General features: G+C 58.1%; 1 protein-coding gene across 2 annotated transcripts in view; it reads right to left on the bottom strand.

The window, feature by feature from the left end:
- Positions 1–13,972, bottom strand: part of WDR86 (WD repeat domain 86) — a 28,667-nt gene that overhangs the window by 2,601 nt on the left and 12,094 nt on the right. For both annotated transcript variants that reach the window (XM_055284618.2, XM_055284617.2), the window contains exons 3-4: positions 12,236–12,656; positions 1,371–1,506 (exon numbers count right to left, since the gene is read on the bottom strand). In XM_055284618.2, coding sequence (XP_055140593.1) covers positions 1,371–1,506; positions 12,236–12,577 — 478 coding nt within the window. In that variant the 5' untranslated portion in view covers positions 12,578–12,656. The remainder of the gene's footprint in view (positions 1–1,370; positions 1,507–12,235; positions 12,657–13,972) is intronic.

Raw genomic sequence — 13,972 nt, forward strand, 5'->3', positions numbered from 1 at the left:
AATGGACGTGGCCTGGAAAACCCAGTGTGGCTGCTGAGCTCCCCGTGGGTGGGAAGAAGATCAAAAACAAAGTCTGATCATCCCATAGCCTTGCTGGCCAAGACCAAGAACCGAGCTGGGCAACAGTGGGCTGCAGGCTTCGCTTTCCCTGCAGGCTCCGTGCCGCAGCTGCACGGGGAGGTGTTCTAGGCAGCCGCTGGCCAGAGCCTTTGAGAGTAGAACCTTCCTCGTGTTCAATTAGAGGACCCAGACTTAGGAACAGAGCCGTAACCACACTTCCAGGCTTGGACACAGGAACAAATGAAAAATAATTTTTCCGTGTCAGACCCTGAATCCTGAGGGCATGTCAGGATCTATTTTCAGATATCTGCATTCTATCTTCATCCAACACATTTGCTGTGAGGTCAACTTGAATATTCCCCTGTGACTCTTCCCCCATCCCGTCTCCTCCCTCCCAGAGGCAGAGCCAAATGGCCCGGGTGTGTGACAATTTGAGACCTGTAGGACAGACAGCTCGTTGCCTGCTCAACATGCCACTCTGCCCTTCTTTCTTTCCAAAATAACCCCGATTCCATCTGGGCAGCAAATTCCTCAGATAAAAGACTTTATGATTCACTATCTCTTACACACAGAATGGTCACAGAGAGGTATGTAGAAGTCCTTGGATGAAGCCTCCAGGAAAGATCTTAAAGGACCAACTCAGCTAGAAGACGTGTCCTTTCACCCTTCATCCTCTCTCTCTGCCTGCCTAAAACATGACACGATGGCTGGCACTGTAGCAGCTATCTTGAATCATGAGGCTTCTTTAAAGACAGAAGGTGTGTGCTAAGGATGACAAAGAAGAGTGACAGAAGAAAGCTGGGTGCCTGATGACTTTGTGGAGCCACCACAGTCCACATTCCAGATGGGACCACCAGCCTCTGAAATTCTTCTACCTGAGAGAAAATAAACCACCACCTCATTGGAACCACAGCTACCTGGATTTTCTCTTCTCTGCAGACAAATCCTAAGGCCAAGTGAGGCCAAAGCCATGTGGCCCTCGAGGCTGGCAGGATTAAGGGGCAGTCACTGTCTCACTTGGAGAATTAGGATGCACCCTTTGGGACATGCTTTTGACCCTAGACCCTCCCAGCAGTCCAGACTCCCAGGCTGTCCTGGAGAAAGGTTGGGAGGAGCCACCAAACTCTTATTTGGACCTTCTTTGCAAAACAGCTGGAAGCGCGGGTGTGTGGAGAAGGAACGAGCACCGCCATTGGACGCTGATGATTGGCAGCCAAGGCTCAATGAGGGAAAATCCCATAGGAAGTAAAGAAGCAGAGAGGAGAAGCCAGGCTGGGGTGGCACAGGTCGTGCCAGGCCAAGTCACTTACAGGTGCCCGCGTGGTACTTGAGGGCGCTCACGTTGCGTCTGTGGGCCATGAACGTGCGCACACACTCCCCTGTGTCTGCCAGCCAGCACTTGACGGTCCTGTCCGCGCTGCCAGAGTACACGAGTCGGTTCACCAGCTGCGAGGAGGAGCAGGGAGGGTCGGCAGCTGGGGCAGCTCTGAAGCCCCCCAGACCTCTCCCTCTGTAAGGGGGGAAAGGGCATGAGCAGGTCTCAGCGGTGAAACCATGGGTGAGCCTTGAAGGGTCCTGCCACCGGCCCCCCCAGACTGCCCGCTTCAGCACCCAGAAGCAGGTGGCTTTTTTTGCCGCCCAGCCCCACACTGCCCTGGGCCAGTCCCTGGCTCTCTGCCCCTCAGCTGCTTCCCCTGAGGAATAGGACGTGGACAGCCCCTTCCTCAAGGGCGTGTGGGGTACAGGCACTTAACTGCTCACTCCTGCTGGCTGAGGAGACGGCTTCCAGAGAAGGGCTTTCACACGGGGCTTTTGCTTCAGATGGGCAGACAGGACAGAGAAAGCCCTGAGCGAGGGTGTGAGGCAGACTTCTGCCAAGACTGGAGCTGACAGCCGGGGGCTGTCACAGGGTCACTGCTCCCCCTGCTCATGGGGCTCACAGCGAGAAGGGGGCCCGGGAGACAGGCTCGCCCAGCCATCTGATGCTGCTGTCTCACAGGAGGCATGGAAAGGGCCCAGGAGACAAGGGAACAGGCCCTCGCCAAGATGAATGGGAGTAGCAGCCCCAGGGAAGTGCGGAGACTATTAAAATAATTCTGTAAATTCCCCTAGACTAAACACCACCCAGCCAAGAGCATTCCCAGCCAGCACCTCTGGTCAGCAGAGTCACGGACGAGAAGGCAAGGGCGGGCAGGCAGGCTCCACAGCTGCAGTGATCTGGCACGATGGCACAGGAGACAGGCGCAGGCTTCATGCCCCAGAGAGGCCTCCTGCCACTACTGCTGGGGCCCAGGAACCAGGGGTCAGAAGCGGGTCAGGCACACAGTGCATTTCTCTTGTGGTCGGCAGGCAGTGGGCCCACCGGCAGGCAGTCAGTCCACGCTGGCCACTGGCATCCCGAACACGTCCCTCCTAACCTTCCCCTCACGACCACGCTCTGGGCCACTTTCCACTGCCGGTTCCCCAAATTATCTCCCTGTTCAAATCCCAGAGGACAGGGCTTCCACGACCCGGGCCACAGCCCAGGTCAAAGGAGTTAACTGGCCTTGGGCCAATCACTGTGGCCAGACAGGGCAGTGGAACCAGGAGGAGCACAATGTGGCCTCCGGGAGGCAGAGGCTGCGGGTGCTTCCTGTGGACAGTCACCTGCCCTCTCTCACGCCCTGCCTTGAAGTCCTGTTGGGGTTATGGTGGGCCCCAGCCTAGGCAGCCTCCCTAACTGGATGGTCCCCTCCCCAGGGACAGGGACGCGTGTGACTGCCCACCTGCCCATGTCAGCTTTGGCAGGGTTCCAGAACATTCCTGCAGTCAGACCTCAGCCGTCTGTACCACCCGGGAGCACAGTTCCTGCCAGTAATGCGGGCACCAGCAGGAAGGACAAATGGACCACCCTGAGCCTGCCGGGCACACAGTCAGCTGCTTACAGTCCTCGACAGCCCCTCCACTTCCTGAGAAAGACCACGCCTCCCGCCTGGTGCCTGGAGGCCCTGCAGGGCCCAGCTTCCGTGGTCCCATCTCCTGGTTTCCACTCCACACACCTGTGTCCACACTGCTGCCCCAGGACCCCTGGGCACGTGCCTTCCTCCCAGGTTTCCTACAAGTCCTCCCTGCCCAGAAAGCCCTTGTACTGTGATCCTCCCTTTTCCTTCGTGGGCAAGTGGAAGCCCGGGATCCTTCTTCACACTGTGTCTGCGTCCTGGAGGCAGGGCTGACCACCACCAGTGCAGCACTTCTTGGCCACCTCCCCAACACATGGTCAGCTCCAGAGCCAGCCAGGCTCCCTGTGCCTGCGTCCCAGACAGTCACAGAGCCTCTGGGGCTCTAATAAGAGCAGTGGGCAAGGGTGGAATGTTTGAGACTGAGACCCCCAAGAACTGGCCAGTTTCGCAGCCCCACACCTCTGCGCTGCTCAGCCCCTGCACCAAGGAGGCTCGCTGGGTGACCAGGGTGGGAGAGGACAAAGGGAAGCCCCTCTTGCTCCCTGGCAGCCGGCCCTCACCACACAGAGCCTGTGAGCACTGTGTTCAGCCCTCCCGGTAGCACCCTGCCGAACACGAGCCAGAGCCACACAGGCCGAGGGGGCACTCCCAGCTCAGGGTCCTCAGCCTGTGGAGGCCTTGCTGTTCCCTCTAGCTGGTTTCCTGACAGGACAGGGAGAGCGGGGTGGCCCGGGGAGGCCTGAGCCAAGGGGGAAGGCAGGATGATCCTGAGGGCTCCTTGCAGCCGCGGTGGCTCTGAGGAGTCTCCCGGCAATGACATCCAACCAAGCAGAAGCAGGAGAGGCACCGGCCCGGGGCTCCGCCGCTGAGGACACAGATGCAGGCCTCCAACTTCCCGGGCTCCAAAGGAGCCCAGCAGGGGTGGGAGGAGGCCGCAGAGGGCCTGGCAGGCTCCAGAGCAGCAGACCCTCCAAGATACTCCTCCCAAGCAAGAGTGTCGGGGGACGCACCACCTGCCTGGTGACAGGTGTGGTGCTCACAGGCACGGGGCTTACAGATGCACAGTCTTGGGTTCAAATCCTGCCTCCACCCCGCAGCAGCTGTGAGACGTGGCCAAGTTACTCATCTTCTCCAAGCTTTCATGTGCAACATGAGAAACAAGGACCTCCTGCTAAGGAGGAGGCCACGAGGGCTGACGCGCCGCACACAGCCAGGGTCTGAACATGCTAACTCCTGCCCATCCCTAAAATGCAGGTGCAATCTCTGCCCACCGGCTCCTCAGGGTTGGGTGAGACTCATGAACTGGTACGACAGGGCTTTTGCAGCCAGAGACTGCCCCACAACATCCTTGCTGTGATCCCCACCTGGTCCCCACCACCTTGGGCTCCCAGATCCTGTAGGTCTTTCTTTCCTCTGGCTGGATTTGAAATGCTTTGTTTCTTTAAAATCACAATGTTACTATCTGATTTCAAAACTGGGTGCATAGGTGTCTGTTTTAGTTATTTTTTACAATTTACATTTGAAATGTTTTATAACTAAAATGTTTAAAACATCCCTGTAAAACCACAAAGGGACAGGGCAGAGACTCTATCTCTCCTCCTTCACAAGGACCCCGGGTCAAGCCCAGAACCTGGGCGACCCCTCAAAGAGCAGGGGAGAGGGCTGCCCTGCAGTGCAGGGGCCACCACAGACAGGGTGCCCCCTGGCTTTTTGACCTTGGGTTTGTCGCTTAGAAGCAGGTACTCACACCATCTCTGGCCCAACCCTCTCCAAAAGGAGGCCTGTGCGCCCCTGGCTCTGTCCCCACCTGGCTTCTGGGACCCCCGAGGTCAGTGGCTCAACCCTGCATGCAATCCTGTAAAAGGCGAGGGAGGCAGAGGCGCCTCTGGGCACGGTGGTTTCTCAGGACCTCACCTCTGCTTTTGGCCAACTTGGAGCAGGCTACAGGCTTCGGGGACGCAGGGAGGATGCTTTGTGGCCACCTGGTCCCCAGGCTGACGGTCAGAGGCGGGGTATATGAAGCTATGGTCTGAGTGTCGGTACCCCCCAGATTCATGCTGGAACTTAACCCCCACTGTGATAGCATTAGGAAGTAAAGTGGTCATGAGGGCCCGCCTCATAAATGGGGTGAGTTCCCTTTTATAAAAGGGCTTAAGGGAGCTTGTTTGTCCCTTCATCCAGGATGAAGAATGTGGCAAGAGCAGCAGCCACCAGACACAGAATGTGCTGGCACCTTGACCTTGGATTTCCCAGCCTCTGGAACAGTGAGAAATACATTTCTATTATTTATAAATTACCAGTCAATGGTATTCTGCACCTTTTCTTTTCTTTTTTTTTGAGATGAGGTTTCTCCATGTTGCCTAGGCTGGTCTGGGAACTCTGGCCTCAAGCGATCCATCCACCTCAGCCTCCCAAAGTGCTGGGATAGCCGGTGTGAGCCACCGTGCCCGGCCCTCCAGTCTAAGGTATTTTGTTACAGGAGAAGCAATGGACCAGGACTCTGCGAAACTGCACGGTCTCCGCTTTTCCTCCCCAGCCTCTGGAAAGGCTGCCCACGAGCTTGTCTCCATAAATCAAAGAAGCCTGACCTGTGTGATGCGAGTGGTGCAGACACCACAGCTCAAACACACCATCACCGAGCGGTTCACTCAGGGTCCCAGCAGACGCCCCACACTTGGCCCACCAGGAAACCTCAGCCACTCTCTCCCTTGGCTCTTGACTTGCAAACACACACGCTCCTTCAGCAAAAGGATTTCAGAGGCTACACAATGGGGCTCGCAAAGCCACTGTGGGGGCCCAGGACTCTCAAGGGCACCTGGGAAGGAGTTTGCCTGCTCCGCCCTGCACGGGGCAGGGGCCGTGTGAAGTCCTTTTGAAGAGCTTGCTTCCTGGTCTCAGGTGCACCCACCAGGCCTGTACGCACAGGAGAAGGACGCCTGGAGGTGAGCATGAGGCCCTCTCTCATTTCGAGGAAGGGGAAGGAGATGAGGTGTCATAGACCACGGGTCAGTGACCCCGACCACATGCCGAGAGCAGAGAAAAGCAACAAGCAGGTCTCTGCTTCAATCTCAGATAGCAATGATGCCGCCTGCTTCACAGGGTTTCTGGGCTGGGGTGGAGAAGCCACACAGTCCTGTGTGCGGATGCCGAGTTCCTGAGAGCAGTTTGTGGATGGGGGTGCCAGTGAGCCACGCTGGCTGAATGCACAATCTCCAGCCCAGCAGAGCACTGAGGCAGAGTGAGGGCCCCAGGCAGGCCATGGGGCAGGGGTCCCAAAAGGATCCAAATGCAAGAGCGCATGGGGTGTAACGGCCAGCCCCGGTGCCACGAACCAAGGGACAGTCAGAGCTCAGGGAGACAGAGCACTCGCAGGGCCAGGGCTGCGGAGCAAGGGAGGAGCTGGAGGGGAGGAGATGCAAAGTCCCCGGTCTGGCCCTCAACGACAGAGCTCGCCCTGTGAAACAGACCCAGCCCGAAGCTCATTGCACACCCCCCACATCAGAACCCCATCTGGCCACCCCAGGGGCAGCCATTGTGTGTCCCCACTTGGCAGATTGTGAAAAGGGAGCCCCCCCGCCCCCACAGTCAGGAAGCCTCGGGAAGTTGCACAGCGTCCTGAGGCTGCGGGCAGAGGGGATGGTACGGCGCCCACCTCCCATCCCTTTCCCTCTACACGCGCCTTAAGAGTCATTTCACTTTGGCCGTTCCTCAAAAAGCTGAACAGAGAATTACCAAGTCATCCGCAGTCCCACTGGCAGGCACACACCCGAGAACTGAAGGCAGGATGCACCCAGACCCCGTCCACCCGTTCACAACAGCTGAAAGGTGAAAGCAACCCGTGTGTCTATCAACAGGTGACGGATAAGCGAAATGCAGTACCCACACACCAGGGAATATTTATCAGCCACGGAAAAAGGAGGAAATCTCACCACACACCAAAACACAGATGAACCCTGAAGATCTTACGCTCATGAAATAAGCCAGACGGGAAAGGACAGATCCTGCACGACTCCACTCATGTGAGGACCCAGAGTCATCAAATTCAGAGACACAAAGCAGAAGGGCGGGTGCCCGGGGAATGGAGGAGCAGTGGAGAGTCAGAGTCAGTGTTGAATGGGGACAGAGTTCTGATTTGGGCTGATGGAAAAGTCTGGAAATCATGGTATGATGTTTGCACAACACCGTGAACGTGCTTCACCACTGAGTAAACGCTGAAAATGGTTTAAAGGGAGGCCTCAGCTGATCCTGTGGGTCCCCCTCCTGTGCTTCCTGGACCCGAGAGGGCCAATCAGGCCCTTCTAGAAAGGCAGATCGTGAACCGCACTTCCAGCCCATCTGATGAAGGCTGTGGCGGCGATGGCCCTCAGTCAGAGAAGCCACAGAAGGCAGGAGGGAGAACTGACGTAGCCACCTGTGGGGGCGGGGACCAGCGAGGGCTAGGGGACGCCAGACCCAGAAGTCCTGCTTCCCGGATCTGCTCATGAGGCCGGCCTCCTGCCCTGGTTCCCTGCCCCTGAATCTCTGTTAGGAAGCCCCCTCTGTGTTTAGGACAGTGTGAGAAATGTCCCATTGCCCTAATCAAACCTGGCTTGTAAGGCAGCAGCCTTCTAACCCCTGCAAAACTCCAATTTTCTGAGTGGTGTCAGGTGAAAGAAATCATATACAAGGGAAGAGAAAGGCAAGATGGTCCCTTCTGTGGGTCGCATGCCCCCCACACGCAGCTGGGTGAGCTGGGAGCCCGAGCGAGGCTGAGGGGCAGACTGGATTCTGCTTCTCTGTGCACCGTGTCTGGGGCCCGACAGTCCTTTTCAAGAGGCAGATCTGGAAGGGTGGGAAAAGGTGCCTTCCCCACCCTGTGAAGGGGAGAAAGAGGGAATCTTAAACGTGGGCAATGTTACAACACATTCAGATGCACCAAAATATCACCCAACAGACTTCCCAAGGGATTAGAAGGTGCTGAACAATTAGGGAGATGGCGGGAACAAAGTAAAAGAAACTCCCGTCTATCGAGAATCTAGAGCTCGAAGTACAGGGGCGCGCCTTCTCCCCGGCCCCGCCCCTCCCACGCACCATGAGGCTGACACCTCATCCCAACCGTCCTGGGCGATGGGGGCCTTTTTTCTACCTCAGCCACCAGGTCTTCCTAGTGAAGCAGGGTGTCACTTAGTAGTTACCTTAGTGATTACCTGAGCAGAGACCCAAACCATCAGACGTTTGGCTGCCTTCAGTGCCAGCTGCTCTTTCTGCAAAAGCGTGTGCTGCCTTCCTTCTGCCAGACCCTTCAGACACTCAGGGCGGGGCAAGGAGTTGCCCAGCTGAGACGCAACAGCCAGGCCCGAGCCAGCCATGTGCTCCCCAAGAGTGGACCTCCCGGACCCCAGCTCTGATCGGGGGCCCCAGCCTATGCTACAGCCTGATGCTCCCCTGCGCCCAGGCCTGGGCCATGTCCCCTCTCTCTTGCCCACATGCCCCCATCCAGCAGGCCAGCGAGGCCCTGTCTCCATGTGCCCCCCACACCCCCAGCCTCTCAGACACCGTGACCCCCACCCACCCACCCACCACTGACTCCTCATCAGAGAACAGGAACCTCCCTCCCTGAAGGGGACTTATGCTGGAACTTAGGGTTTGTGTTTACAGGGGTAAAACGGACCCCGCCCCAGAGTCCCCCACTGTGAGAGCATCCCCATGTGGAGAGCATGTAACCCCTGAAGCCCCCTACCCGGGAAGTGGGCCTTGCCCATGCCTCCTGCAGCCTCTGAGCCCCGCGGAGCGCCGCCCATTCACTCCCTCATGCCACGGGCCTGGCTCCCAGGTCGGGAGGCCGAGTCTAATAGAGGAGGCAAACTCTACCCCTGCCACTACCGGAACCTGAGGCTCCGGGGCCACTGGCCGCCCAGGGACCTCCCAGGCCTGTCACAGGCTGTGCACCCTGCACACTGCGGGGCCGCTACCTAGGCGCCTGCTAGGTCCTTCCTCGCCCTCTCTCTTGCCTTCCGTGTTTACGAGACCTAATGGTCCTGAGAGGCTCACCTCCACCTCCCAGAACCTTCTGACCAGTGCATTCCTAGGGAGTCTCAGCCCTCATGGCAGCCCTGCCCGTCTCCAGAGCCCCCCATTCTTCAGTCTTGGCTCCCTGCACCCCACTCCCCTGCTAGGACTGAGCCCCACTGGCCACCTGGGCCAGGCTGTCCCTGGCTGTTCCCATGGGCACCTTCTGTCCCCAGTCCTCTTCCCATTCAAATTGCTTTGTGGGGCTGGCTAAGTTTCAAAGGGAAAGAAAACAAAGGCACAGTCCACAGCCAGAGCCTCTGCCCCCCAGGTGCTCTCTCTTCATACCCATCAACATGTGTGGCTGCGTGGTATGTTTGTGGGCATGCATGTACATGCGTGGCTTGTCTGTGCAGTATATTCACACGTGTGTGCATGTGTGCCTGTGGGGCATGCGTTCACACACGCGTATCACGCATATGCATATGGAGTGTGTGCGCCTATGCCTGTGTGTGCACACAGGTGTGTGGGGTGGGAGCTGTCCCCCCACACTCTCTCCTTTAGCTTTCCTGACTCTCTGCCAGGACATCCTATGTTCCCATTCTCCAGGAAGAACAGCACTGAGACCCTATAGAATACCCTGGGGAGTGAACCTGGGGAATCCCGCCACCCCTGGGGTGGGGACAGTTGTCACCCGGGAGGGCAGTGCTGCTTTTCTCCCCCCTGTCCAGCACCTGCCTCCACCTGGCCAGCGGCCTTTCTATGCCTGTGCTAGTTCCTCTGTTTCACTGACGACGTGAGGGCGAGTCACCAGCTCCAGGTGGAACAGGCCTCCCAGCGAACTCCTGATCCCTTCCCCTCACAACCCCCTGCCCTGGCAAGCTCAGAGCACAGATGTGAGCCAGGTAGGGCGGTGGGGGGGGTCTCAGCCTCACTCCACACTGCCCACCATGGAACTGCCTGGCAGGAAAGAGAACTCGGATGCCCCCAGCTCTTTACGAGTCTTGGGCCACTAGTGCTGACTCTCACGGGAACCCTGGGAGACTAGAAGAGCTGTTATCACCACCAGCATCTGACAAGGACACGGAGGGAGGGCCGGGGAGCGTGAAGAGTGGCAGAGTGCGCCTCCCCAAAACGCGCCCCTTCAGCACGAGGATGGTGTCGAGTTAAAGGCACGTAAAAAACAGGTGCGAGCAGTGCACCCTGACCTTCCCTTCTCTCCTGAAAGCAGGAGATCAAGAAACAGAAACTTTTTTTTTTTTTTTGAGACGGAGTCTCGCTCTGTCGCCCAGGCTGGAGTGCAGTGGCGCAATCTCAGCTCACTGCAAGCTCCGCCTCCCGGGTTCACGCCATTCTCCTGCCTCAGCCTCTCCGAGTAGCTGGGACTACAGGCGCCTGCCACCACGCCCGGCTAATTTTTTGTATTTTTAGTAGAGACGGGGTTTCACCGTGGTCTCGATCTCCTGACCTCATGATCTGCCCGCCTCAGCCTCCCAAAGTGCTGGGATTACAAGCGTGAGCCACCGCACCCGGCCAAGAAACAGAAACATTCTTATCACCAGAGGTGGAGCTGAGGCCAGGGGAATCCTGTGCAGACAGACCCTGTGAGATGGGCCCGTTCTCCACGACGAGCTGCCCTCCTAAGCCCCTCATCTCGCTGCATTTGCTGATTTACTTCTCTTTGTCCACCCGTCCCAATGTCCTCAGGTGGGACCTGAGTTAGAGACGTGGGGTTTACATGCCTCACCCAGCATCTCAGGGACCTGGGTGACCCTCCCTCCACGCGCATGTGAGCCCTTCCCTGCTCCCCTGGTCTTGGAGCCCCGGGGCCGCCTTTACCCCGAGAACCCCAAATGGGGCCCTGGCCTGGCTCTCCTATGGGGTTGAGCACAGCGAAGCCTGCTCAGGGCTGCCGCGACTCCAGCCCTGTCGCCCGGAGCCTGCCCTTCACATCTTCTGCGGCTTCACTGAGCATCAGGTGCTGGTAGCAAGGCACCCCAACTGCTTGCTGCAGGGGTCGGATCTGCCCTGGAGCAGGGCAGAGGCTGACCGAGACCAAGCCAGGAACATCTAGACCCCAGCATGGGGGATCACACCCAACAGGTCCTCTGGCCAGGCACACTGTTAGGTCCTTCACAGCAACAGCAGCAGGGATGGTCTCGGTCGTGGCGTCTAAGGGCTGCCTGGCAGCACGTTCACGCATCTTCCATTGATTCACCATATCCCCACCACAAGCCCATGGACGGGGCAACTTCACACCATAATCCCTAATCCAAAACCTTAGGACCATGCATTTGAGGATTTTTTGGCTTACAGACACGCTCCTGCATCTGCAGGAAAGGTGTGAGGACCCTCAGGCACCGGGATGATCAAAGCGCACACAGTCACACGTCTTTTCAGGCCAGACTCTGCCACCAAGAGTTTTCGTGCCAAGCTTAAGAAAAAACTTTTCAATTTTTGGAACTTTTTGGATTTAGGAATTTAAGAAGGGGGGTTTATCTTCCCTGTACATGTGAGGAAACTGAGTCCCAGTCTGGGTGGCTTGTCCAGGGGAGGCAACGGAGACGGAGCAGCAACCCCACATCCCACATGGCCACACCATGACAGCGCTATGAGCCTCCTCTATCCTGGTTGTCGGCTTATAGCATGATGGGCCACTTCCCAGTCCCCAGGCCATGAGGACGGAGCCCAGGAGGCTACCGGCGTTCACCCTGACAGCACAAAGACAAACCAGGAAAACAGTCAATACCCGCTCCAGGCGCCCTGCAGGCAGGATCTGCGCCAGCCCTGGCCCAGGATGCAGATCCAGAAGCTGACTGTTATGGGCTACGTCGTGCCCACCCCAGATTCACATGTCGCAGCCCCACCCCACCCCTGTACCTATGAATGCGGACTTTTTGAAAGAGGGTCTTTAAAGAGGCAGTTGAGTTAAAATGAGTTCATAGGGGAGCCCTAATCCAGTATGACTGACGTCCTTCTAAGAAGAGATTAGGACACACACACACACACGTGAGGACAGAGAGAAGGCAGCGTCTGCAGGTTAAGGAGAGGCCTCACAGAAACCAGTACCGCGGACCCCGTACCTTGGATTCCCAGCCCCAGAACCGCAAGGCCTCCGTGGCGCTTGCCAGGCCCCCATCTGCAGCGCTTTGTTATGCAGCCGAATCACAGATACTCAGGGCAGGGCGGCAGTGCAGGGGGTGACCTGGGCTCCCCTGGCTGCTGGGTAGGGACCAGGACAGTCTCACCTCCAGACAGATGACGGAGCCCTGGTGCTCCCGGAACACCCGCAGCTGCTCCCCACTGAGGATGTCCCAGGCACGGATGGTGGCATCGGTGCTGCCTGTGAAGGCCGTGTGGCCGTGCGTGTCTAGCACTAGGCAAAGCACTGCGCCCGTGTGGCCCCGCAGCGTCTGGTGGCAGCAGCCGCTGGCCACCTGCCACACCTTGGCCGTGCCATCTGTGCTGCCGGTCACCAGGAGCCCCCCGGCCGCAGCCTCTTCCACACAGGGAGTGCTGGGGAGGTCCCACGGGGCAGAGTAGGCTAGGGTCAGCACGCAGTTGCGGTGGCCCCGGAACTCCCGGGACATCTGTCCCTTGTCCACACTCCAGACCCGAGCCGTCCGGTCGTAGGAGCTGCTGAAGAGCTGGTTGTTGGCAACCAGGATCCTGGGGGCAAGAGGGAAGGGGTCAGGGATCAGAAGGCATGGGTTCCAGAATCCACACAGCCTCCCAACGGGCCATGCTAGGCACTGCAGCTAAAATAACCTCTCCATGTCTGCCCAGCTTGCCACACTCACCTTCCAAGGTCCAGCTCAAATCGCCCCCACCTCCAGGAAGCCACCCTGCCTCCCCTCATGCCCACCCTTCTTTGCCTGCCCCTGGGCATGTACCTGTAGCAGGGACCAAGCTTAGATGGTCCGCTGGGATCCCTCCAGCATCCCCTCAGCAGCTCTCCAGGAGCAGCGGGAAGGGGGTAGGGGAGGAGGTAGGGGAGCACGGCCCTCCCAGCTTGCCCGGAGTTGAAAAGCTTCTGGGGATGCAGGGTTTTCAGCCTAAGACTGAGAAAGTCCAGGGCAGAGTGGGACACGCTGGTCACCCTGGGAACAGGGCCAGCTCAAGTGGCTGGGCCGGGGCACTTCAGATGAGGGCCCTGAGAAGCTGGAGAACACTGGGAACTACCATAGTGCACCCAGGGGTGCATGTGAGAGGCATAGCCAGGGATCACGCCACAGCCAGTGGGGGCCTCTGCTGCCAGCTCTCACGGCAATCCCCATGCAGACTGAGGTCACAGCCTCAACAGGGTTCCAGCTACATGGCTGGGAACTGGGGGTTGGGTAGCCCAGAGAGTCCATCCATTCAGTGCAACTGACCAATATGGGAGACCAAGGCCCCCACACAGTATTCACGACTCTTATTTTCATTTTCATGAAAGCCAAGAACTCCCCAGAAAAACACACATTTGTCTTTAGTGCAGAGCTTTGCACAGAACCTCAGAAGGTCTGAGCGTACACCCTTGGTAAGAAGCCCTGCACCCCAGGAGAGGAGACCACCAAGGGGTGCGGCTGTGGCTGCGCTGTAACAAGGTGCATCCCTGCCGGGGTGGGACCCTCCTGAATCAGGACCATGGCCGGCCCTGCTGCTCCTCCCGCCCTCCCGCGAAGGGCTTGCCGGCCAGCCTGGCATGGACAGGAGACCCACTCAGGGGACAAGCCTACTGCCTCCTGCCTCTGCAGGATCCCAACAGCATTCCTCACCTCCCGCAAGCAGCTCCACAACACAGGCTCCACTCAAATGCCAACTATCCCTTTCTTGGCTTCTTCCCTGAGACCCAAACAGGATGATTTTCACAAAACATGTATTTTTTTTTTTTTTTTTGAGACGGAGTCTCACTCTGTCGCCCAGGCTGGAGCACAGTGGCACGATCTCGGCTCACTGCAACCTCTGCCTCCTAGGTTCAAGCGATTCTCCTGCCTCAGCCTCCT

Source organism: Symphalangus syndactylus, chromosome 6 (assembly GCF_028878055.3).
Source record: "Symphalangus syndactylus isolate Jambi chromosome 6, NHGRI_mSymSyn1-v2.1_pri, whole genome shotgun sequence".
Classification (NCBI taxonomy): Eukaryota; Metazoa; Chordata; class Mammalia; order Primates; family Hylobatidae; genus Symphalangus; species Symphalangus syndactylus.